Below are 24958 nucleotides of genomic sequence, written 5' to 3' on the forward strand. Positions count from 1 at the left end.
TCAAGAGCAGGCCATCTCCCTAGAATGGTAAACTGAAAATGATGAGGTTAGATCAGTGATGGGCAGTGATGGTTATAATATACAATTTTTATCATGGGAAAAGTCATGGAATGAGGATTTGAAGTTTACGGCTTGCTGTTCCATTGAAAGAAACCTATACGAAAATAATGTACTGTTGCCAAATTTCTAATTTTAGTGTCCCGTCTATCTCTCAGTCTTACTCACGGGTGTTGTAGTCAATTTTCAGTTACAGGAAGGAATCGGCGCTCTCCGTTCATGGCGACGCGGCTTCACTCTGCTAGCTGGGTGACGACTCTCAGCACTCTCAGCATTCTTTCACCTTTGGTGGACGTGCCCAAGGATTAAGGCTTTCTGGGAAATGATATATAATGAACTGAAAAAGGTACTTAAGTACACTTTCCCTAAGAAACCAGAGGCCTTTCTCCTGGGCATAGTCGGCCAATTGGTGTTAAAGAAAGATAGAACATTTTTTATGTATGCTACAACAGCAGCAAGAATACTCATCGCGAAGTATTGGAAGACACAAGAGCTACCCACCGTGGAAGAATGGCAGATGAAGGTGATGGAGTACATGGAACTGGCAGAAATGACTGGCAGAATCCGGGACCAGGGAAGAGAGACGGCGGAAGAGGATTGGAAAAAATTTAAGGACTATCTAAAGAAATATGCAAAAATTAGTGAATGTTAGTTTGATGCTGGATGAGAAAAATAGGGGTTAACAGCGGTAATGGACAAGTTAAAAGAAAATGAGTGTTATTAAAATTAAGTTGAAATAAGGGAGGGATTTGTTAAATAATTATAGACATGAGAATGCAGGAAGGGGAGGTATGAGGAAGTCGGGAAAGTAAGGTATAAGAAATTAAGACTCGAAATTATATGTGTTTTATGTTTTTATCGTTATGTATTTATGTTTTGTTTGTGTTGATAAAAATTTTGTGGAAACTTTAATAAAAATTAATTAAAAAAAAAAAAAAGAAGGCACCTGTCAGAGCTGCCTCCAGGTCCCAGCTCACAGAGGACCAACGCTAGGCTGTAGTTATGTACAAAAGTCTTTATTGAGGTTCAGTTTCCATTTTAAAGCCGCAGCGCGCAGCTCTACGTCTCGACCTTAGACCGGCGAAGTCCCGTCTGAGTCTCCGCCCCTTCCACACCAGTTTAAGACTCTCGCCTTGCTCCACCTCTTCCTAAGTTCCTTTCTCCTCTGGGCCCTCCTGCCCGCTAGGGTTTCATCCTTTCTGGACTCCTCTGACGCTGACCCTGATGATTCTTCCCCCTCCCTCCGGCGGGCTTTAGGACCTGGTTCCCTATCCGGGCTACCTTCTGTGCCGCTCGCCTGTACATTTGAACTTGGCGCGCGCGCCCAGCCGGCAACCTTCCTCTTGACCGTTCCCTCGCTCTCCGATGGAGGCGTGGCCAACCCTGACTCATCTTCTCTCGCTGGTGGTGCATATGTGGGCTCTGATACCTGGGACTCCTCCCCCCCACTACGCTCTGGTGGGGAAGCTGGTCCTGATTTCCAACTGCTGCTCTGGGAGTCCCCGCTGGCCCCTTGCTTCTGGGGTGTCCCCCTTGGGTCCCCCCTTGCCCTGCCCATCGGCGCCCCCTTCTGTGAATCTTCCGATTCGCTGGAGAGGCTCATGGAATCTATCGGGCTGCTGTCATCTTCTCCTACGCTGCCCTCGGATTGCTCCCCCTCGCTCTCCATCTCCTCTCCTCCCTGTGCTCCCGCTGAGTCCCTGACAGTACCTTTTATCATATGTGGTGGTCCTGTGGAGTAGTAAAAGCGTTCTGGGGAATGATATATACTGAGTTAAGAAAAATGCTTAAGAAAATTTTTGTCAGAAAACCAGAGGCTTTTCTGTTATAATATAATATGTGATGCATTACCAAAGAAAATAAGAGACTATTTACGTATGCAATGATGGCAGCAAGAATGTTTTTGGCCCAGAGATGGAAAGAAGGTGAAGTACTGACTAAAGAAGAGCGGCAGACCAAACTGATGGAATGCGCAGAAATGGCGAGACTAAGGGGAAAGATCAGAAACCAGGAAGAACAAGTATTTTTAAAAGACTGGAATCATTTTATTGTATACTTGAAAGACCACTGTAGACAGTTAAAATCACGGGCAGGGATACAAGGACACTTGTAATGTGAACTGAACTTTGGTTACTATGGTTACATAAGAGATGGATAATGGGAAAAGATGCAGGAAAAAGGGAAAAGATAACATCTTTAGAACTGGAACCCATGTGGGGGAAGGTCTGAAGGTTTGAAAGAACCTTGATTTTTTTTATGTTTTGGAAAGGTTACAGTTATCGTGTATAACTTTATGTAAAACCAATTTAATTTTTTTTAAGAGCAGGCCATCTCCCAGCCATCTGGTCTAGGGCACCACTGACTAACTGCCTCAGTCTTATCTGGATTGGTTGCCATAAATTTGATTTTAATTAATTTTTATAATGAAATGTTTTTAAAATCGTTGGATTATTTTGTTGTTAGCCGCCCTGAGCCCGGCTTCGGCTGGGGAGGGCGGGATATAAATAAAATTTATTATTTTTATTATTATTGGATTGAGTTTCAGTTTGACATTGAGTTTCAGACATCCACTCCACCTTCCTCCCAGGGAAGGCAATAATAATAATAATAATAATAATAATAATAATAATAAATTTTATTTATATCCCGCCTTCCCCAGCCAAAGCCGGGCTCAGGGCGGCTAACAACACTAAAACAGTACAACATTATAAAACATTATAAAAATTATTTAAAATCAAAAATTGATGGCAACCATAACCTAAAGTTTTGTAAAGATTGCCAAAGGAGGGAGTCAGGCTGCGCCCTGACCAAAGGCCAGGCGGAACAGCTCCGTCTTGCAGGCTCTGCGGAAAGATGTCAAGTCCCGCAGGGCCCTAGTCTCTTGGGACAGAGCGTTCCACCAGGTTGGAGCCGCAGCCGAAAAAGCCCTGGCTCTAGTTGAGGCCAGCCTAACCTCTCTGTGGCCTGGGACCTTCAAGATGTTTTTATTTGAAGACCGTAAGTTTCTCTGTGGGACATACCAGGAGAGGCGGTCCCGTAGGTACGAGGTTCCTAGGCCGTATAGGGCTTTGAAGGTTAAAACCAGCACCTTAAACCTGATCCTGTACTCCACCGGGAGCCAGAGCAGAGACTGCTTGTTGTTTAGTCGTTTAGTGGTGTCCGCCTCTTCGTGACCCCCTGGACCAGAGCACGCCAGGCCCTCCTGTCTTCCACTGCCTCCCGCAGTTTGGTCAGACTCATGCTGGTAGCTTCAAGAACACTGTCCCCACCATCTTGTCCTCTCTCGTCCCCTTCTCCTTGAGCCCTCCATCTTTCCCAACATTGTGGGAAAATGGCTGTTTGCACATAAGAGCATGGGCGAAAGTTTATTATTGCAAGGTGATTTCATAGCAAAAGGCATTGCTTGGAGCATGATCAACGCGTGGACCAATCATGGGGCAGCATGAGCTGTCCACGTGTTGATCATGCTCCAAGCAATGCCTTTAGATATAATCCTTGCCTCCAAAGGTGGAATTTGTGCCTTAATTCATTCTCATTGCTGTATGTATATATCTGATCAATCGACCAATATCTCCGCTACTATTGATCATATGGAACAAATGATAGCCCATAATCCTTTGAACCCACCTGAAGGTTTTGATCCATGGGAATGGCTGTCTTCTTGGTTGCCTAATAGAACATGGTTAAGAAAAATTTTGCTAATTGTAATTTTGCTTGTTGTAGGATTCATTGTGTTGTGCTGTTGTATTCAATGTTTGCCCTCGTTGTTTGCCCAATGTACTGCATGGTGGTATCGACCCAGACCCACCACAGGGGTTACAAGAGGAATTTATGTTGCAAAATATAAACGCTTAGGTAATGAGATATATGATTCTGATTAAAGGTTCCCTCTTATAATATAAACAAGAAAAGAGGGCATGTGGGAAAATGGTTGTTTGCACATAAGAACATGTTATAAAATGTGCCACTGGCTAATTGCTTTATGGCCCCAATTAGCCCCAGTTTATTGCGGTCCGGCACACTTCTTAGCCAAGCTGCGCCGACCTTCTTCTCTCCGGTTTCGCCTTGCAGAGTAAAAAACACAGCGGAAAAAACTGTTGCTGCTTGCTTAGATCCAAACACACCAAGCACCTGTGTGTCCAAATTAATCAGTTCTTTATTGCAGCAAAATATTTACAGCTCAGCATTTCTCAGATTCTCCTGGACTGCTAGCATTCATGGCTGCCTCCTCTTTCAGAGACAAAGAGAGAACAGAAAGTAAAGCTCCTCCCTCCTTCCAAACCTTGGAAACCTGACGTCAAAATGTGAGGCATTACTCAGAACAACTTAACCCTGTACGTTCTGAATCCCAACACCCCCTCTTGCCTTGCATTCTGACGAGACCTGTGGATGTACCTTTGCAGACCTCTGTGAGATCAATCCCTTCCCCAATGCCTTGCGCCCTCTCCTGGCGTTCCTGTCAGGCATCTGTGGAACATCCTCACAACTCTCAGATTCGCACTGTGCGAAACTTACCCACGCACCTGTGGCCTGATACCTCTCAGGTGGAATACCCTTCGTTGTGCGACTGGACCGCCTGGGCACAAACTCAGGCACTTCCTCTGACTCACTGTGGTCAGCAGGTGTGTCCTCTGCATCCCGGGATTCCCCCTCTGACTTAAAGCGTCTTCGAATCCTTTGCATTACCCTCACAGGAGAACTAGGCTCACTCTTGGGCTCTCTTTTTACAACTTGTGGAGATGCCCCATCCTGCTCCTGACTTTGGTCAGTGAGCTGATCGTCATCAGCAGACTCAGCTTCTCCTTCCTCCTCATCAGAACCTTCCTGCTCTGAATCAGAAAGACATTCTGAAAGAACATCACGCCTGGCAGGAGTCTTTGACCTTTCATCCTGCTTATAGAACTCAGCGTGTTTACTGATCAGCAGCTTACTCTGATCACCTGACGGGTACGCAAACCTCCATGCACGAGCCGCTGGCTCATACCCACAGAAGATCATTTTCTGGAACTTGGGTTCACCTGGCCCTCGCAAAGCTTCAGGCACCGGCACCGAGGCCATTGATCCAAACGCACGGAGGAAGTGAACCTGAGGTTTCCTCCCGTGAAGCATGAAAAACGGGGTGTCTCCTACCACTGAATTGTAGGACCGATTCCAGGTGAAGCTCACATATTTAATTGACTCCATCCAAAACCTTGGAGGTAACCCAGAATCTGACAGCATCACCTGTGCAGCCTTAACCAGAGCCTCACTTCTGAGCTCTGCCACCCCCCTCTGTTGAGGAGAAGTAACTGTGTGACTTATCCCTTTCTTGTGAAATAACTTCTGCAAAGCAGACCCAGTAAACCGTGCACCTCTGTCACAAGTGACTGCTCGCACTCTCGTGGAGAACCTTAGTTCCACCTCCTCAATCCAACTTCTAATCAGCTGTGCTGCATCTTCCTTGGATTTGAGACCATGTGTCCAGGTGTTCTGCAAAAAATCATCCTGCAGCGTCAGCAGAAACCTGGCCCCTCCCAAACTTGGTTCCTTCATGGGACCCAACAGATCTATGTGAACAAGATCAAAAGGTTTTGTGGTTACCCTCTCCACCCTGGGGTAACTGCACCCTTTTACCTTCGCCTGTCTGCAAGCCTGACAATCTAGGACTCTTGCACATTCCTCAATTCTACAGCCTTTGCTAGCCTCAGGTAGCACCTGTAGTTCTTCAAGAGAACAATGAGCTGTCTTCTTATGCCAAGCACAAGCACATGAAACATGAGTGGGAACTGTAGCACGCAGGGCTTGTGCTTTCTCAACCTTCCCCTCACCCTCCAGAGACGTTTTAAGAATGAAGAGATCATTCTGCCCCTTTGCAACTCTGACCAGTTGCTTCCCTCCTTTGGAGATTGTACAAAAATCGTGTTCAAAGCAAACCTTAAACCCCTTTTTCAACAAATAAGGCACAGATAAAATACAGTGTTGCATTCCTGGCACAATGCAAACTTCCATCTGCTCCTGCAAAACAGAAAGAAAAACATTTGCAACGTTAGTCACATTTTTCTTTTCTCCACTAGCGAACTGAACAGTTTTTCCAGCCGGAACTGCCTTGCAATTCCACATCTCGACTGCAGGGGTCTCTGGAATCAGATTTCGGTTAGCTCCTGAGTCGATGACAAAGCATAGGTCATTGTCTCTCTCAGAGCTGTTCTCAAACAATGCCATAGCAACAAACGTCTCGCTGCCCCCTCTCTTTGGGCTTCTGCAGCTGTTCTCTCTGGTTGTCTCGGCAACCAACTCCCCCTTGCTCAGGACCTTGGCAGCTTCCGTAGAAGCAACCTCCTCCGTTGCCTTGGAGACCGGACTGGCCTCTGCGTTCCCACGCAACTCTTTAGGCCTTATCTTCACTTTGTCCAGGTGGCCGGCCTTGAAGCGTCTAGCTCTCCGCAGCTTTCCAGACTTTGGCTGACGACGATCCCCAGTGGAAAAACACTGCCCAGGGCTCCTTTCAGCTCCTGGCCCCCCTTCTTCCGGAAGAGCACTCTGTGCCAGCCCTGCCCTCGCTGAAACTGCGTTTCACTTCAGCACTCACAGTGGAAAACTTTTGAAACTTGCCTTTGGAACTCTCAGCCCCCCCCCCGACTTGCACCTCAGGGACTGGGGCTACAGCCATTTCCAGGCTCTTCATGACTTCTCCAGGGCCCTGGCCTCCTGCTGAAGTTTCACACAAACTTCTCAGCACCTCCCAGGCAGCCCTTGCTGACTTTACGCCTTCCAAACTAGGCAAGAGTGATGCGTGTACGCATGCTTTCAGCATAGCAAGCTCTCTTTGCATTCTCTGCTGGCCATCTTTAGGCAACGCAGCCTCAAAGCCTGCAACGTCTGTCCCTTCAGGACCTGGATTTAGGGGTAGTGGCTCTTTCTGGCTTACATCCCAAAGCCCAGTAACCAGAAACCAACCCCTTACTCTTCTGGACCAGGTTGCCCAACTTCTTAAAGTGAGCTTTTCAAGCGGAACGTCCTCAAAGACCTGGCTGTCTGCCATTCTCTCCTCTTCCCCGGGGCCCCAGCTGCTACTCACGTAAAACCAGTCAGCTCTCCGGCACCCGATTTTTCAGCTGCTTTCTCAGCTCTCAGCTCTCAGCAACAGGCAAAAATCAGCGTCCCAGCCAGCTGCTTTGCTTCAGAACGCAGACCTCCGCTTTCGGTAGCGTCTTCCCAGCTGACCAAGCTGACTTCAAAGCACACCGGCAGACTTTTAGCAACAGTTTTACAAGCAGTAATTAGTCCCCATAACCTGTTATAAAATCTTAATTGGTTTACGACCCCAATTAGCCCCAGTTTATAGCGGTCCGGCACACTTCTTAGCCAAGCTGCGCCGACCTTCTTCTCTCCGGTTTCGCCTTGCAGAGTAAAAAACACAGCGGAAAAAACTGTTGCTGCTTGTTTAGATCCAAACACAGCAAGCACTTGTGAGTCCAAATTATCAGTTCTTTATTGCAGCAAAATATTTACAGCTCAGCATTTCTCAGATTCTCCTGGACTGCTAGCATTCATGGCTGCCTCCTCTTTCAGAGACAAAGAGAGAACAGAGAGTAAAGCTCCTTCCTCCTTCCAAACCTTGGAAACCTGACGTCAGAATGTGAGGCATTACTCAGAAGAACTTAACCCTGTACGTTCTGAATCCCAACAGAGCATGGGCAAAAGTTTATTATTGCAAGGTGATTTCATAGCAAAAGGCATTGCTTGGAGCATGATCAACACGTGGACAGCTCATGCTGCCCCATGATTGGTCCACGTAGCATAGCCTGATTGACTACGTGGGCCTGGTGTGATGGCATGAGACCCATGTATTGTATTGTCTTTTATCTGCTGGCTGAGGCAAAGTTTTCTCCTTGAATTTGTATCTTTTCTACTGCACACAATAAATGTTTGGCTGCAGCAGCTCCTGGGCAGTCAGATTTCTTCAACCCATCTTTGCGTGAGACTGATTTATTACTGATGGCGAGCAGGTTCTCGTCACAACATCAGGGTCTTTTCCAGGGAGTCTTCTCTTCTCCTGAGGTGGCCAAAGTCTTGGAGCCTCAGCTTCACGATCTGTCCTTCCAGTGAGCACTCAGGGCTGATTTCCTTCAGAATGGATCATTTGATCTTCTTGCAGTCCACGGGACTCTCAAGAATCTCCTCCAGCACCAGAATTCAAAAGCATCCATTCTTCAGCGATCAGCCTTCTTTATGGTCCAGCTCTCGCTTCCATATATCACTACTGGGAAAACCATGGCTTTAACTATACGGACCTTTGTTGGTAAGGTCATGTCTCTGCTTTTTAAGATGTTGTCTAGGCTTGTCATTGCTTTTCTCCCAAGAAGCAGGCGTCTCTTAATTTCGTGGCTGCTGTCACCATCTGCAGGGATCATGGAGCCCAAGAAAGTAAAATCTCTTACTGCCTCCATTTCTTCCCCTTCTATTTGCCAGGAGGTGATGGGACCAGTGGCCATGATCTTCATTTTTTTGATGTTGAGCTTCAGACCATATTTTGCGCTCTCCTCTTTCACCCTCATTAAAAGGTTCTTTAATTCCTCCTCACTTTCTGCCATCAAGGTTGTGTCATCTAGCATTCAGCATTTTTAGACAACTAAAAATGCTAAAAAACGGAGGCACACATTCCGTACTAGATGCCATCAGGCGATTGAATCATGTTCAGCTTGTGGTCCACTAAGACCATTAGACCTCTACAATTCTATGATTCTATGGGAAACACCACGCTTGCCAGTAGCATATGTGAAAAGGATATAAGGGTCTTAGGACACCAAAAGCTTAACGTGAGTCAACAAGTTACAGGTAGGTAGCCGTGTTGGTCTGCCATAGTCAAAACAAAATAAAAAAATTCCTTCCAGTAGCACCTTAAAGACCAACTAAGTTATACCAAGAACTAACTTAGTTGGTCTTTAAGGTGCTACTGGAAGGAATTTTTTTATTTTGTTGTGAGTCAACAAGGTGAGTCAGTAGCAAAATAAGCTACTGCTATTTCAGACTATCTCAACAGGTGTCTAATGTCCAGGTCATGGGAAGTAATACTATGTTCCTTTCTGCCTTAGTCAGACCACACCTGGAGTCCTGTGCTCAATTCTGGATGTCACAATCATAGAATCATAGAATCATAGAGTTGGAAGAGACCACAAGGGCCATCGAGTTGAACCCCCTGCCAAGCAGGAAACACCATCAGAGCACTCCTGATATATGGTTATCAAGCCTCTGCTTAAAGACCTCCAAAGAAGGAGACTCCACCACACTCCTTGGCAGCAAATTCCACTGTCAAACAGCTCTTACTGTCATGAAGTTCTTCCTAATGTTTAGGAGGAATCTTCTTTCTTGTAGTTTGGAACCATTGCTCCGTGTCCGCTTCTCTGGAGCAGCAGAAAACAACTTTTCTCCCTCCTCCATGTGACATCCTTTTATATATTTGAACATGGCTATCAGATCACCCCTTAACCTCCTCTTCTCCAGGCTAAACATGCCCAGCTCCCTTAGCCGTTCCTCATAAGGCATCGTTTCCAGGCCTTTGACCATTTTGGTTGCCCTCCTCTGGACACGTTCCAGTTTGTCAGTGTCCTTCTTGAATTGTGGTGCCCAGAACTGGACACAGTACTCCAGGTGAGGTCTGACCAGAGCAGAATACAGTGGCACTATTACTTCCCTTGATCTAGATGCTATACTCCTATTGATGCAGCCCAGAATTGCATTGGCTTTTTTAGCTGCCGCGTCACACTGTTGGCTCATGTCAAGTTTGTGGTCAACCAAGACTCCTAGATCCTTTTCACATGTACTGCTCTCAAGCCAGGTGTCACCCATCTTGTATTTGTGCCTCTCATTTTTTTTGCCCAAGTGCAATACTTTACATTTCTCCCTGTTAAAATTCATCTTGTTTGTTTTGGCCCAGTTCTCTAATCTGTCAAGGTCGTTTTGAAGTGTGATCCTGTCCTCTGGGGTGTTAGCCACCCCTCCCAGTTTGGTGTCATCTGCAAATTTGATCAGGATGCCCTTGAGTCCATCATCCAAGTCGTTGATAGAGATGTTGAATAAGACCGGGCCCAAGACAGAACCCTGTGGCACCCCACTAGTCACTCTTCTCCAGGATGAAGAGGAACCATTGATGAGCACCCTTTGGGTTCGGTCAGTCAGCCAGTTACAAATCCACTGAGTGGTAGCATAGTCAAGTCCACATTTTACCAGCTTCTTTACAAGAATATCATGGGGCACCTTGTCAAATGCCTTGCTGAAATCAAGGTAGGCTACATCCACTGCGTTCCCTTCATCTATCAGGCTTGTAATTCTATCAAAAAACGAGATCAGGTTAGTCTGACATGACTTATTTTTCTGAAATTCATGCTGACTATTGGTGATCACAGTATTCATTTCTAGGTGCTTACAGACTGTTTGCTTAATGATCTGCTCCAGAATCTTCCCTGGTATTGATGTCAGACTGACTGGGCGGTACTTATTTGGGTCCTCTCTTTTCCCCTTTTTGAAAATAGGGACAACATTTGCCCTCCTCCAGTCTGCCGGGACTTCGCCTGTTCTCCAGGAATTCTCAAAGATGACTGCCAGTGGTTCTGAGATCACATCTGCCAGTTCTTTTAATACTCTTGGATGCAGTTCATCTGGCCCTGGAGACTTGAATACATCTAAACTAGCCAAGTATTCTTGTACTATCTCCTTAGTTATTCTGGGCTGTGTTTCCTCTGCTGAATCATTTGCTCCAAATTCTTCAGGTTGGGCATTGTTTTCTTTATCGGAGAAGACTGAGGCAAAGAAGGCATTGAGGAGTTCAGCCCTTTCTGTGTCCCCTGTTTGCATTTCACCATCTTCTCCTCTGAGTGACCCCACTGTTTCTTTGTTCTTCCTTTAGCTACGAACATACCCATAAAAGCCTTTTTTGTTGCTTTTAACCTCTCTAGCAAGCCTGAGTTCATTCTGTGCTTTAGCTTTTCTGACTTTCTGTCTACACGTGCTGGCTATTTGTTTGAATTCCTCTTTGGTGGTTTCCCCCCTTTTCCATTTTTTGTACACATCCTTTTTTAATCTTAACTCAGTTAAAAGTTCTTTAGATAGCCACCCTGGCTTCTTTAGGCACCTTCCATGTTTCCGTCTCATTGGTATTGCCTGAAGTTGTGCTTTTACTATCTCCCTCTTAACAAACTCCCAGCCATCATGAACTCCCTTTCCTTTTAGTATTACTGTCCATGGGATCTCGAAGGAGGATATTGAGAAGTTGGAATCTGTGCAGAGAATGGTGACCAATATAATCAAGCATTTGGAAACCAAGCCTTTTAAGGAATGGTAGAAGGAGCTGGGTAGGCTTAGTCTGCAAAAGAGGAGATTGAGAGGAGATAGGAGACCCATCTTCAAATAACATGATTCTCCCTGCTGTGAGTTCCTTGATGGAAAGTGAGACTTTTCTTCCATTTGAAGCTCGTTCCACATTCCAAGTATTGGTATAGTCTCTCCTCACGGTGAACTGTTTGATGGGAAGTAAGATGTCCCTTCCGACTGAAGTTCTTTCCACATTCCAAGCACTGATATGGCTTCTCCCCTGTATGAATTCTTTGATGGGAAGTGAGACCCTGCCTGTGACTGAAGCTCTTTCCACATTCCAAGCATTGATAGAGTTTCTCCCCTGTATGAATTATTTGATGGGAAGTGAGACCCTGCCTGTGACTGAAGCTCTTTCCACATTCCAAGCATTGATATAGTTTCTCCCCTGTATGAATTCTTTGATGGCAAGTGAGACTATTCTTGCGAGTGAAGCTCTTCCCACATTCTGTGCACTGATATGGTTTCTCCCCTGTATGAATTCTCTGATGGGAAATGAGACTATTCTTGCGAGTGAAGCTCTTCCCACATTCTGTGCACTGATATGGTTTCTCCCCTGTATGAATTCTCTGATGGGAAATGAGAAAGGACCTCCGACTGAAGCTCTTTCCACATTCCAAGCATTGATATAGTTTCTCCCCTATATGAATTCTTTGATGGCAAGTGAGACATCTCTTCCTACTGAAGCTCTTTCCACATTCCAAGCACTGATATTGTTTCTCTCCTGTATGAATTCTTTGATGATCTGTGAGCTTAGCTTTCTGCCTGAAGCTCTTTCCACATTCCAAGCACTGATATGGTTTCTCCCCTGTATGAATTCTTTGATGGGAAGTGAGACTATTTTTGCGACTAAAGCTCTTCCCACATTCTAAGCACTTGTGTGGTTTCTCCCCTGTATGAATTCTTTGATGGAAAGTGAGACTATGCTTGCGAGTGAAGCTCTTCCCACATTCTAAGCACTGATGGGGTTTCTCCCCAGTGTGAATTGTTTGATGGGAAGTGAGCTGGCAGCCCTTAATGAAGCCCCTTCCACATTCCAAGCATTTATATGGTTTCTCCCCTCTGTGAATTCTTTCATGTGAAGTAAGGGTATCCTTCCGACTAAAATTCTTTCCACATTCCAAGCACTGATATGGTTTCTCCTCTGTATGAATACTTTGATGGGATATGAGATGGTCCTTCCGACTGAAGCTCTTTCCACATTCCAAACACTGATATGGTTTCTCCTCTGTATGACTTCTTTGATGGGCCTTGAGCACAGCCCTGTGAGTGAAGCTCTTCCCACATTCCAAACACTGATGGGGTTTCTCCCTGCTGTGAGTTCTTTTAGGGAAAGTGAGAAATGTCTTCTGATGAAATGTCTTACCATCTTCCAAGTACCGATAACGATTTTTCCCAGTAGGATATATTTCATGGGAAGTAGAATGGGAGCTCATACTATAACTCTCTCCACACTCCAAATATTTATACAACTTCCCCACTGTGTGAATGTTGTCATGGTTCCCCTTGTTCATAAATTCCAATCCATCAGCACCTGCATCAAAGAGAGAAACCGATTAGAGCCTTAGGATGAAATAGAGCCCCCAATTATGGAAGACTACTAATGAATGTTTGTGATAGATGAAGAACGGAAGGGACTTAGATCTGAGGTCTTACTACAGATCTGTTGACTCTCCTTGACACACAGATTGATGGGAACCTGAGATTCAAACAGCCTGGCATCTTCCGGCAAGGATCTTGTTTGGCCTAATCATGGAATCTCCTCCATATGCAAGGCCAGTTGTCTCTTTGTTCCACCAGAAAGTGACAGAAGCAAAAACAGAAAACCTCACAGAAGCCGCTACTTCTTCTGCCACCACACAGAAAGTTACATTCCAGAAGGTCTGGGCAGCTCAGACCAGCCTGGTCATGATTTAAAAAGGCAAATGTGGGGCAAGAATATTTGCAGACAGAACAGTAGATTCAAGGTGAGCTGTGGGGAAGGAGAACCCCAGATGCTGTCAAGCGCCATCAAAATATTGCAGGATTCTCACAGGTGGAGGTAGGGGTCTGTGGGTTTGGGTGGGTGGGTGTATTTCAAAACATATATTATAGTCCAGCAGGAATCCTTACTGAGAGAGTCCACAGTCGCACGATTCTCCTCCATGACTTCCTTATGCAGAGCTCTCTGGTCAGGATCCAGCAACGCCCACTCCTCCTCTGTGAAATACACAGCGACATCTTCAAAGCACAGAGGACCCTGAAGGAAAAGGAAAAAGGTCCTCTTCTGAGACAGCATAAAGATTATCCACTATACATTGCTCAGTTACAGATAGGTAGCCGTGTTGGTCTGCCATAGTCAAAACAAAAAATTCCTTCCAGTAGCACCTTAAAGACCAACTAAGTTAGTTCTAGGTATGAGCTTTCGTGTGCATGCACACTTCTTCAGATACCTGAACTTCTCACCCCTTGCTTTTTCCTGTAAGACCTATTGCAGTCGTTAAGAGTTGTCAACAGGCTCATCACAGCTATCTGCCAATCACCCAATCCCACCACTCTTCTGAGTAATACCCCTCCCCACCTTCTCACTATATAGAAGGGTCTGGAAAGTTCTGTTTCAGTGTATCTGAAGAAGTGTGCATGCACACGAAAGCTCATACCTAGAACTAACTTAGTTGGTCTTTAAGGTGCTACTGGAAGGAATTTTTTGTTTTATACATTGCTCAGTTGTTTTTTCTGCCCGTTCCTTGTTGTGTTATTTTAATGGGATTATTTTGCTGCACCTTTTAGGTCTGGATGCCTATTTTAGCATTTCAATTGAATTATTTTACTGTGCATTCTAATGATGGGTATTAATCTTTGTGTGAATGGGTGGACCTCCGCCTGGTGTTCTTCAAATCGTTCTGTCTGTGGAAGTATTCCTGTCTGCCAGACAGAACCCTCCCTTCTCTACTCCTGCTGTGTGCTGCTTGGGGGGCGATGGGACCCTCCCTCTGCCCTACAGCCAACTTCAAGGGGCTCCTGGGGGCACAGAGAGGGGGAGGAGGGGGATTCCCTTTGTGCAGCTGATGGGGCTGCTGAGGTGAATCCCGGCCACGGTTTGTTATGGCTTCTCAACTTCTTGGAAGCTTCTCAACTGCTTAGAAGCCTGATTAGATCAATACAGTGGTGCCTCGCAAGACGAAATTAATCCGTTCCGTGAGGCTCTTCGTCTAGCGGTTTTTTCGTCTTGCGAAGCAAGCCCATTGACAGCTTAGCGGATTAGCGCTATTAGTGGTTTAGCGGCTTTTAGCGGATCAGCTGATAAGCGGCTTAGCGGCTTAGGAAAAGGGGGGGAAAAGGGGAAAAACCCGCAGGAACTCGCAAGACATTTCGTCTTGCGAAGCAAGCCCATAAGGAAATTCGTTTTGCGAAGCGCCTCCAAAACGGAAAACCCTTTCGTCTAGCGGGTTTTCCGTCTTGCGAGACGTTCGTCTTGCGGGGCACCGCTGTATAGAAATATAGCTGCAGCTACTGATAAATCATAAAAATAGTGACATTCCGAAGCCCAGGTAAGGAGAGATGGCTGTTCATTCCTGTCAGCACATAAACCTTCTTGAATGGCATTGTCCATCTTTGTTCAGGACAGAGGCCTTGACAGAAGCCAAGAGGAGGAGAAATTCTTTCTGGCCCAGAGGCTCCCTGGCTGCCCCCCTCCTCTGACTCTTTCCCCACACAGCTCTTTCCCCATACCAGATCTGTTTCCACAGCTGCTGCTTCTCCTCCGTTCTCATGAAAAGATGGATGAGGAGGTCTGGGGGGCATCCTTCGGTCACCTGCGAGAGACAAGAGTCAAAGGGAAGCCATCAGCTCCTGCGTCCCTCACTTCTTCAGATACACTGAAACAGAAGTCTCTTTCAGCAGTCTAAGGTGCTACTGGAAGGAATTTTTTTTTCTTTTTCCAACCACGGCAGACCAAAACGGCTACCTACCTGTAACCAGAGGTTCAGCACTTAGAGATAAGTGCCATAGATGTGCCATGGAAAAGGTCTTGCTTGTTGAGTGCATTTTGACATTGTACCCATTTCAAATTTATGTTCTGTCAAAATACATCTCCCCTCCTTTGGGCTCTTGGCCCCAAGTGCCTCCCCCCCCCCCTAAAGATGCACAGAACCCAAAGATTAGTTTCAAGATCCACAGAATGAGAAGAAAGACTATTTCCTCCTTACCCAGTGGCCTCCCTCTGGCATCCAACGGAGTCTTTTCTGCCTCACAGGACTCCAGGCCCAATTCCGCAAAGAGATCCTTTCCCTGAAAGAGTAGCAAGGATTTAAAACAGAGAATGGGGAGAAGGATTAGAAAAGGAATGATCAGAGCAAACACTTTAGGGGAGCAGATCTCCTCCCTTGCTTCTCCAAAGAGGGCCAGCCGTTAGGAGAGCATCTTGGAAGTCTTGCTTGGAGCCCCTTGGGAGTTTCCAGAGGAAAGTCTCTCTCACCTGCTGCTCTGCCTGCTTCCTCTCCTCTGCCTGACTCAGGAGGAAACCTTCGGCCAGGGCTACAGCCTGGGAACTGGTCTCTGCTCCGCATTCCCTCACCCAGATCTGCATCTCCAGCGGAAGGACAGCCAGGAACTGCTCCAAGAGCACTAGGTCCAGCATCTGAGCTTTGGTATGACTTTCTGGCTTCAGCCACCGACAGTCGAGGTGGTGGAGTCGGCCGCAAGCCTCTCGGGGTCCTTTGGCCTCCTGGGAGCAGGACTGCGTCAACTGCTGGCTCTGCACCTCTGAGCAAAGGGTGTCCTCCTCACCTGGGATCTTCTGCTCTGAATTTCCCCCAAATCCCCCACTGCTCCCAGTTTGGAGGGCAGGGCCTCCTCCTGCTTCAGGGCCAGCCGAGTCTTGCTCATCCATCTGGGCTCTCATGAAGCCTCCAAGAGATCGGAAGGAATCCTTTCGTTTTCTGCCAAGTTCTTATGATCCAGTTTAGAAGTGCTAGCAAATCCTACAAAGGAAACATATTGGTCTGTTATCGGACTGATACTTGGTCAGGAGAAGAGAAATGTTTCCTGAGCAAGCGTGGCTGAGTCTTGCTAGGAGCCAGGGCTGGACTGCACCACAGCCCCGACTCTGAACCTTCATTAACAGGAAAAAAGGAAGAAGAAAGAGAAGTATGTCTCTAGCCCTGGTCTAAGGAAAGTGACCATGCAGAATTGCCTCACTGACAATTTCATGACCCAGACGGTGGAAGAAACAAGAAGGGGATCATCTATCTTGGACCTTGTCCTCAACAACAGATGGGAACTGATCAACCAAGTGGAAGTACTGGGAAACGTGGGAGAAAGTGATCATGTCCTCCCCTGAGACAGAGGGAAACGCAAGCTGAGTGTAGTCAGGAATTCACTTTAAGGCTGCCAATTTTAAAAGGCTTAAGGAGATACTGGGTGAGATCCTATGTTCTGAAATACTGAAATAAATGGGAGCTTCTTCAAGGTGAAATATTGAAGGCCCAAATGCAGGCAGTCCCAACCGTAAAGAAAAGTGAGAGGCATCTAAGGAAAACAGTGTGGCTGCATAAGGAAAGTGATGCCCAACCTAGTGATAAAAGAATAAATGGTGTAAGGAGGGAGCTGAAGTCCAGGATCGGAAAAGAAGGAGTAACTTGACACCTTCTTCTTCAAGTGAATTCAGATCTCCAGGACCTGCTGAGCTGCATCCAAGGTACTGAAGGAGCTTGGGGATGTAAGCTCAGAGCCTTCATCTAGAGCTCTGAGGATTCTTGGAGAACAGGAGAGGTTCCTGCAGACTGGAGGGGGGCAGATGTTGTCCCAATCTTCAAAAACAGGAAAAACTACCGACCCGTGAGCTTGAGACTGATACCAGGCAACCAGGGAAGGTCCTAGAACAGATAATTAAACCGTCAGTCTGTGAGGACTGAGAAAAGGATGCTGTGATTACTAAGACCCAGCACAGGTTTCTTGAAAACAAGTCATGCCAGACCCATCTGGCAGCACCCAGATGATGGGCTGGGCTGCTTTTCTTTATTAATGGCATTTCTATCCCACTTTTTTCTGCAAGGATCTCCGGGGGCATCCATGCGTCTACCCCTCCTCACAACAATGGGGCTCCGTTCAAGGTGCTGACATGAGGGGTTCACTTGGACCCCAATCTCTGAGGAGCCTCTGGAGCAGAGCCTGTGAAACGATCTTGATAAGATCTTAATTGCACTGGCCAGCTAATAGCTTTATGGCCCCAATTAGCCCCAGTGGTCCGGCACGCTCCCAGCCAAGCTGCACAGACCTTTTTCTTCTCCGGTTTCGTCTAGCAGAGTAAAAACACAGCGGATCAAAACTGTTGTGAGTCTGCTTCAGATCCAGACAAACACCAAGCACTGTGTATGTCCAAATTCAACAGTTCTTTATTGTAGCAAATATTTACAGCTCAGCATTTCCCAAAATCTCCTGGACTGCTAGCATTCATGGCTGCCTCTCTCAGAGACACAGAGAGAACAACAAGTAGAACTCCTCCCTCTTTCCACACGTCAGAATGTGAGGCGTCACAGAACATCTTAACCCTATAAGTTCTGAATCCCAACACCCCCTCTCGCCGAGTATTCTGACAAGACCTGTGGATGTACCTTTGCAGACCTCTGTGAGATCAATCCCTTCCTCAATGCCTTGCGCCCTCTCCTGGCGTTCCTGTCAGGCATCTGTGGAACATCCTCACAACTCTCAGATTCGCACTGTGCGAAACTTACCCACGCACCTGTTGCCTGATACCTCTCAGGTGGAATTCCCTTCGTTGTGCGACTGGACCTCCTGGGCACAAACTCAGGCACTGCCTCTGACTCACTGTGGTCAGCAGGTGTGTCCTTTGCATCCTGGGATTCCCCCTCTGATTTAACGCGTCTTCGAACCCTTGGAACTACCCTCACAGGAGAACTAGGCTCACTTTTGGGCTCCCTTTTAACAACTTGCGGAGATGCCCCATCCTGCTCCTGACTTTGGTCAGTGAGCTGATCGTCATCAGCAGACTCAGCCCCTGGCTCTCCTTCCTCCTCATCAGAACCTTCCTGCTCTGAATCGGAAAGACATTCTGAAAGAATATCGCGTCTGGCAGGGGTCTTTGACCTTTCCTCCTGCTTACAGAACTCAGCGTGTTTACTGATCAGCAGCTTACTCTGATCACCTGACGGGTACGCAAACCTCCACGCACGAGCCGTTGGCTCATACCCACAGAAGATCATTTTCTGGAACTTGGGTTCACCTGGCCCTCGCAAAGCTTCAGGCACCAGCAGCGAGGCCGTTGATCCGAACTCACGGAGGAAGTGTACCTGAGGCTTCCTCCCGTGAAGCATGAAAAACGGTGTGTCTCCTACCACTGTATTGTAGGACCGATTCCAGGTGAAGCTCACATATTTAACTGCCTCCATCCAAAACTTTGGAGGTAACCCAGAATCTGACAGCATCACCTGTGCAGCTTTAACCAGAGCCTCACTTCTGAGCTCTGCCACCCCCCTCTGTTGAGGAGAAGTCACTGTGTGACTTATCCCTTTCTTGTGAAAGAACTTCTGCAAAGCAGACCCAGTAAACTGTGCGCCTCTGTCACTGGCAATTTCCCTGACTCTGGTGGAGAACCTTAGTTCCACCTCCTCAATCCAACGTCTAACCAGCTGTGCTGCATCTTCCTTGGATTTGAGACCATGTGTCCAGGTGTTCTGCGAAAAATCATCCTGCAGTGTCAACAGAAACCTGGCCCCTCCCAAACTTGGTTCCTTCATGGGACCCAACAGATCTATGTGCACAAGATCAAAAGGTTTTGTGGTTACCCTCTCCACCCTGGGGTAACTGCACCCTCTTACCTTTGCCTGTCTGCAAGCCTGACAATCTAGGACTCTTGCACATTCCGCAATTTTACAGCCTTTGGAAACCTCAGGTAGCACCTGTAGTTCTTCAAGACAGGTATGCGCTGTCTTCCTATGCCACACACACGAACATGAAACATGAGTGGGAACTGTAGCACGCAGGGCTTGTGCTTTCTCAACCTTCCCCTCACCCTCCAGGGACGTTTTAAGAATGAAGAGATCATTCTGCCCCTTTGCAACTCTGACCAGTTGCTTCCCTCCTTTGGAGATTGTACAAACATCGTGTTCAAAGCAAACCTTAAACCCCTTTTTCAACAAATAAGGCACAGATAAAATACAGTGTTGCACTCCTGGCACAATGCAAACTTCCATCTGCTCCTGCAAAACAGAAAACAATACATTTGCAATGTTAGTCACATTTTTCTTTGTCCCATTTGCAAACTGAACAGTTTTCCCAGCCGGAATTGCCTTGCAATTCCACATCTCGACTGCAGGGGTCTCTGGGATCAGGTTGCAGTTCGCTGCTGAGTCGATTACAAAACGAAAATTAGTGTGTCCCTCAGAGCTGTCCTCAAACAAAGCCATACTGGCAACAAACGTCCCGCTGCCCCCTGTCTTTGGGCTTTTGCAGCAGTTCTGTCTGGTTGTCTTGGCAACCAACTCCCCCTTGCTCAGGACCTTGGCAGCTTCCGTAGAAGTAGCCTCCTCCGTTTCCTTGGAGACCGGCCTGGCCTCTGCGTTCCCACGCGACTCTTTAGGCCTTATCTTCACTTTGTCCAGGTGGCCGACCTTGAAGCGTCTAGCTCGCCTCAGCCTTTCAGACTTTGGCTGACGACGACAATCCCCAGTGGAAAAATACTGCCCAGGGCTCCTTTCAGCTGGCCTGGCCCCCCTTCTTCCGGAAGAGCACTCTGTGCCAGCCCTGCCCTCGCTGAAACTGCGTTTCACTTCAGCACTCACAGTGGAAAACTTTTGAAACTTGCCTTTGGAACTCTCAGCCCCCCCGACTTGCACCTCAGGGACTGGGGCTTCAGCCATTTCCAGGCTCTCCATGACTCCTCCAGGGCTCTTGCCTCCTGCTGAAGTTTCACACAAACTTCTCAGCACCTCCCAGGCAGCCCTTGCTGACTTTACGCCCTCCAAACTGGGCAAAAGTGATGCATGTACGCATGCCTTTAGCATAGCAAGCTCTCTTTGCATTCTCTGCTGGCTTTCTTCAGGCAACGCAGCCTCAAAGCCTGCAGTGTCTGTCCCTTCAGGACCTGGATCCAGGGGACATGGTTCTCTCTGGCTTGCATCCCAAAGCCCAGTAACCAGAAACCAACCCCTTACTCTTCTGGACCAGGTTGCCCAACTTCTTAAAGTGAGCTTTTCAAGCGGAACGTCCTCAAAGACCTGGCTGTCTGCCATTTTCTCCTCTTCCCCGGGGCCCAGCTGTACTCACGTATCACCAGTCAGCCCTCCGGCACCCGATTCTTCAGCTGCTTTTCCAGCTCTCTGCCTCAGCAACTCTTGCCTCTTAGAAGCAGGCAAAACACAGAACGCAGACCTCTGCCGCCTCAGTAGCGTCTTCCAGCTATTGCCAAGCTGACTTCAAGACTTCAAAGCTCACCGGCAGACTCTTAGCAACAGTTTTATTAGCGGTAATTAGGTCCTCCCATAACCTGTGAAACGATCTTGATAAGATCTTAATTGCACTGGCCAGCTAATAGCTTTATGGCCCCAATTAGCCCCAGTGGTCCGGCACGCTCCCAGCCAAGCTGCACAGACCTTTTTCTTCTCCGGTTTCGTCTAGCAGAGTAAAAACACAGCGGATCAAAACTGTTGTGAGTCTGCTTCAGATCCAGACAAACACCAAGCACTGTGTATGTCCAAATTCAACAGTTCTTTATTGTAGCAAATATTTACAGCTCAGCATTTCCCAAAATCTCCTGGACTGCTAGCATTCATGGCTGCCTCTCTCAGAGACACAGAGAGAACAACAAGTAGAACTCCTCCCTCTTTCCACACGTCAGAATGTGAGGCGTCACAGAACATCTTAACCCTATAAGTTCTGAATCCCAACAGAGCCCACCGCTAAGCACCAACTCATATGTCGCAGACTCACTCATTATCGGTGACCCACCAAATTTCTACCGTTTGCCACAGGCTGTCGGGGGAGGGGCGTCATTTCTGAGGGAAGACCTAGTGATTTGCAGCCTGAGGCTGAAAGCAAGTTGGGTCAGGAGAGGCATTCTTTCAGGCAGAAGTTAAGTTATTATTAAACTAAACGGAAAGATGCCACAGGTCTAGACAGAGTAGTACAGGGGCAGCGTCTCTCCAGATCGGTTCTTCCACTTGAGGGAGACGCTGAGGGGGGCCAAAGAGGGGCCAAATGCTTCCCGGCCTTGCTGCTCCTTTCCCTAGTAATGGCAGACGTTTCCGTGAAAAGCTTTGGGCGCAGCCTCATGCTTTGCCTCCAGAGAAGGGAGCTTTTCCTCCTGGACCCGAAACTCTTAGGTCTTTCCAAATAAGATCACCGACCTCGGGGTCCCCTTCTCCCCCGGTCAGACCACAGCTGTCCACCTCCCCTTTTTTGCGGGAAATTCCCTTATTCCAGCGCTCTCCCGGATTCTTCGATATCCCGCCGACTGTCCCCGGGACAGGGGAGGCTGCTGGTCCAATCTGAAAGTGGGCAGCTCTGGTTCAGAGGGTCTTCCCCCGGCTTCTCCCTCTCTGCCCCCGACTCAGCCCCCCAGGGGACGCCTGTCTGTCCATCCGTCTGCCTGCCTGCCTGCCTGCCTGCCTTCCCCAGAGGCTCCACCGGCTCTTCCTCTGGCCAGAGACCAGCTTCTCCTCAGAGAGGCTCCATCCAGAGCCCCTTCTCCTCCCTCAGTCGACTCCTGGGTCCAGATCCCTCTTTCTGCTTCTATCTCTCCAAAGGAGCCCTGGCTCACTTGAAGGCCTCTTTGGGGAAGCTTCGCTTTTCAGGGTTGACCTTTTACTATGGCTTTATATGTGCTGGAAGCCGCCCAGAGTGGCTGAGGGAGGAATATAAATGACAAAATAATCATAATCATAATAATCAATAATTTGCTCTTTTCCCTTCTCTGCCCCTGACTAAAAACTCCCTCAGAAAAGGCTCCTTTTCTTTTCCCGCCCAAAGTGCTGGCTCCGCCCCTTTGACTGGCTGGCTGGGCAGCCAATCAGAGAGAGAGAGACTCCGGCCCCTGGTGGCCTTTTGGGGGAACTGCACCCCGACTCCGGCCTGGCTCGGCTGTCAATCACCGGCTCCTCCCGCCTTCACCCAGAGACTTCAGATGGCAGAGGAGGAAAATGACTCTCGAGGAGGCTGAATCTCAGCCCAGCCAGAGGCGCTCCTGACCTGGCGCCTGGGGGGCCACGGGGACTGATCTCACTCATTTTGGGCCTATTATTCCTAAGATCCTTGTTTCTAAAGGCAACCTTGTTTAGGGAAGTTTCTCCTCACTAATGTTTTAATGTATTTTTAATCTTTTGTTGGAAGCCGCCCAGAGTGGCTGGGTGTCAATAATAGTTTACTATTATTATTAAGCCCAAGAAGAAGACCCCGGACCCCCAGCCAGGCTCCACCTGTGGTGCATCGGCCAAGCAGGACCAGAGCCCTTTAAATTATTATTATTATATTATAAAGCATAAGAAGAAGACCCCGGACCCCCAGCCAGGCTCCACCTGTGGAGCATCTGCCAAGCAGGACCAGAGCCCTTTCCAGAGCTACGGCTTCCTCCCCAGAATCCTGGGAACCGGAGTTTGTTCAGGATGCTGTGAGCGGACAGGAGAGCGCCCTCTCCCGCAATTCCTAGAGTGCTTTAACAACCCAGCCTCCTTGCCAGGGGACGTGGGGAACCGTAGCTGGAGCAGAGGGGGCTGTGGAGAGAGGGTCTCCCGATTGCTCTCAGCCCTTGGAGGGGGCTGCCTCTTTCACCCCACCTGCACCCTGGGGTTGATTTATCACACATACAGACCCCTTTCATCTTCCCAGGATCTCAAGGTGGAATACGTGATTCTCTTCCTCCCTATTTCACCCGCATAACAACCCTGTGAGGAAGGCGAGGCGAAGAGATGGGGACTGACTCAAGCTCACCCAGGGAGCTTCATGGCTGAGTGGAGATTTGAACCCTGTCTCAGTCTGGCACTCTAACCATTAGACCACGCTGCTTCTCCTTCCCACCATGGCCTCTCCTCTTGGATGGCAAGACCTCCTGAGCCCCCCTCCTGCAGAAAGGAGATTCCAACTAAGCATTTGGAGAAACCGAAGAGCTGCTGGGCCCTGTCACCCCCAGGAGAGATGGCGGCCTCTCCTTCCTTGGAGGTTTCGGAGCAGAAGGTGGAGGGCAAATAGAGCTGAGATTCCTGCAGTGCAGGGGCTGGACTAGATGTCCTTTGGGTCCCTTCCAAGTCCCCAAGGCTTCCTCTTCAGTCTGGGGGGGCAGATCTGAGCATTTGGGGAAACACCTGCCATTTAGGTCTGGGCTGCAGTTTTGATTTCATTGCGGAGTGCTCACTGGAAGGACGGATCCTGAAGCAGAGGCTCCAAGACTTTGGCCGCCTCATGAGAAGAGAAGACTCCCTGGAAAAGACCCTGATGTTGGGAAAGATGGAGGGCACAAGGAGAAGGGGGCGACAGAGGACGAGATGGTGGGACAGTGTTCTGGAAGCTACCAGCATGAGTTTGCCCAAACTGGGGGAGGCAGTGGGAGACAGGAGGGCCTGGCGTGCTCTGGTCCAGGGGGCCACGGAGAGGCGGACACCACTGAACAACAGGACTAGATGCCCTTTGGGTCCCTTCCAAGTCCCCAAGGCTTCCTCTTCCGTCTGGGGGTGCAGATCTGAGCATTGGGGGAGGCCCCTGCCATTGAGGGGACCCGCGGGGTCCTCAGTCCGGCATCTGGAGCAGCCCTTCTCCAGCTGGACTACAACTCCCATCCGCCCCAGCTAGCCAGGCCCGGGCTCAGGGATGAGGGGAGTTGTAGTCCAGCACCAGCTGGGGAAACCCCCTCGCCCCCCCCCGGCCCAGCCCTGCCTGCCCCTCCCCACAATGGGACCCCCAGGGGGGAGAGGAGACTCACCGGAGGAGAGCAGAGGGGACAGGGAGGGCTTCCGCCTCCGGAAGACCCGCCTCCCTAGCCGTCTTTCCCGTCCTCTCTAGGAGTGCGGCTCAGCTGCTCTTAACCCCTCCGCGCCCAGCTGTTCCCTCCCCAGGGAGGTCTTCTTGGCGGGGGGCCTCGGGGAAAAGGCAGGAAGCCGAGAGAGGGGAAAGGGGAGCCTCCTGCCCCCCCCGGGATGGGCAGGGAAAAGGCAGGCTGGGCGGGGGGGGGGCCGGGAGGGGCCAGGGCGAAAGTCAGGCAGGGCCAGAGCTGGCAAGGGATCAGCAGCCTCCCCTCTCCCGGGGACAGTCTAGACTAGAGGATGTCTAAGAAATGGCGCTGGAATAAGGGAACTTCCCGGAAAAAAGGGAAGGTTGACAGCTATGGATCCTGCGCCCCCAGTGGCACCCAGGCATCCCCAAGCAGGAGGAGAGCGCCTTTGGCCCGCTAAGGTAGACTGGCTCTGGCCCTGGAGGCTCCGTGCAGGAAGAGCCCCAAGGCAGCTGCATGGAGCCAAAGGGGACCCATCCGGCCCAGGATCCTGCGCCCACAGTGGCACCCAGGAATCCCCAACCAGGAGGAGAGTGCCTTTGGCCCGCTAAGGTAGACTGGCTCTGGCCCTGGAGG

General features: G+C 48.8%; 1 protein-coding gene across 2 annotated transcripts in view; it reads right to left on the bottom strand.

Annotated features, from left to right (window-relative positions):
- The window catches only part of LOC307211682 (uncharacterized protein), a 66861-nt gene that overhangs the window by 22569 nt on the left and 19334 nt on the right, over positions 1–24958 (bottom strand). The window contains exons 1-5 of one of the 2 annotated variants that reach the window (XM_079968529.1): positions 17065–17165; positions 15863–16490; positions 15594–15675; positions 15118–15200; positions 13519–13645 (exon numbers count right to left, since the gene is read on the bottom strand). In XM_079968529.1, the coding sequence (XP_079824655.1) occupies positions 13519–13645; positions 15118–15200; positions 15594–15675; positions 15863–16288 (718 nt within the window). In that variant the 5' untranslated portion in view covers positions 16289–16490; positions 17065–17165. Of the gene's footprint in view, positions 1–13518; positions 13646–15117; positions 15201–15593; positions 15676–15862; positions 16491–17064; positions 17166–24958 lie in introns of those variants that run through there. The other variant, XM_079968531.1, reaches the window with a different exon arrangement.

This window comes from Podarcis cretensis (genome assembly GCF_951804945.1).
Source record: "Podarcis cretensis genome assembly, chromosome: 3".
Taxonomy (NCBI): Eukaryota; Metazoa; Chordata; class Lepidosauria; order Squamata; family Lacertidae; genus Podarcis; species Podarcis cretensis.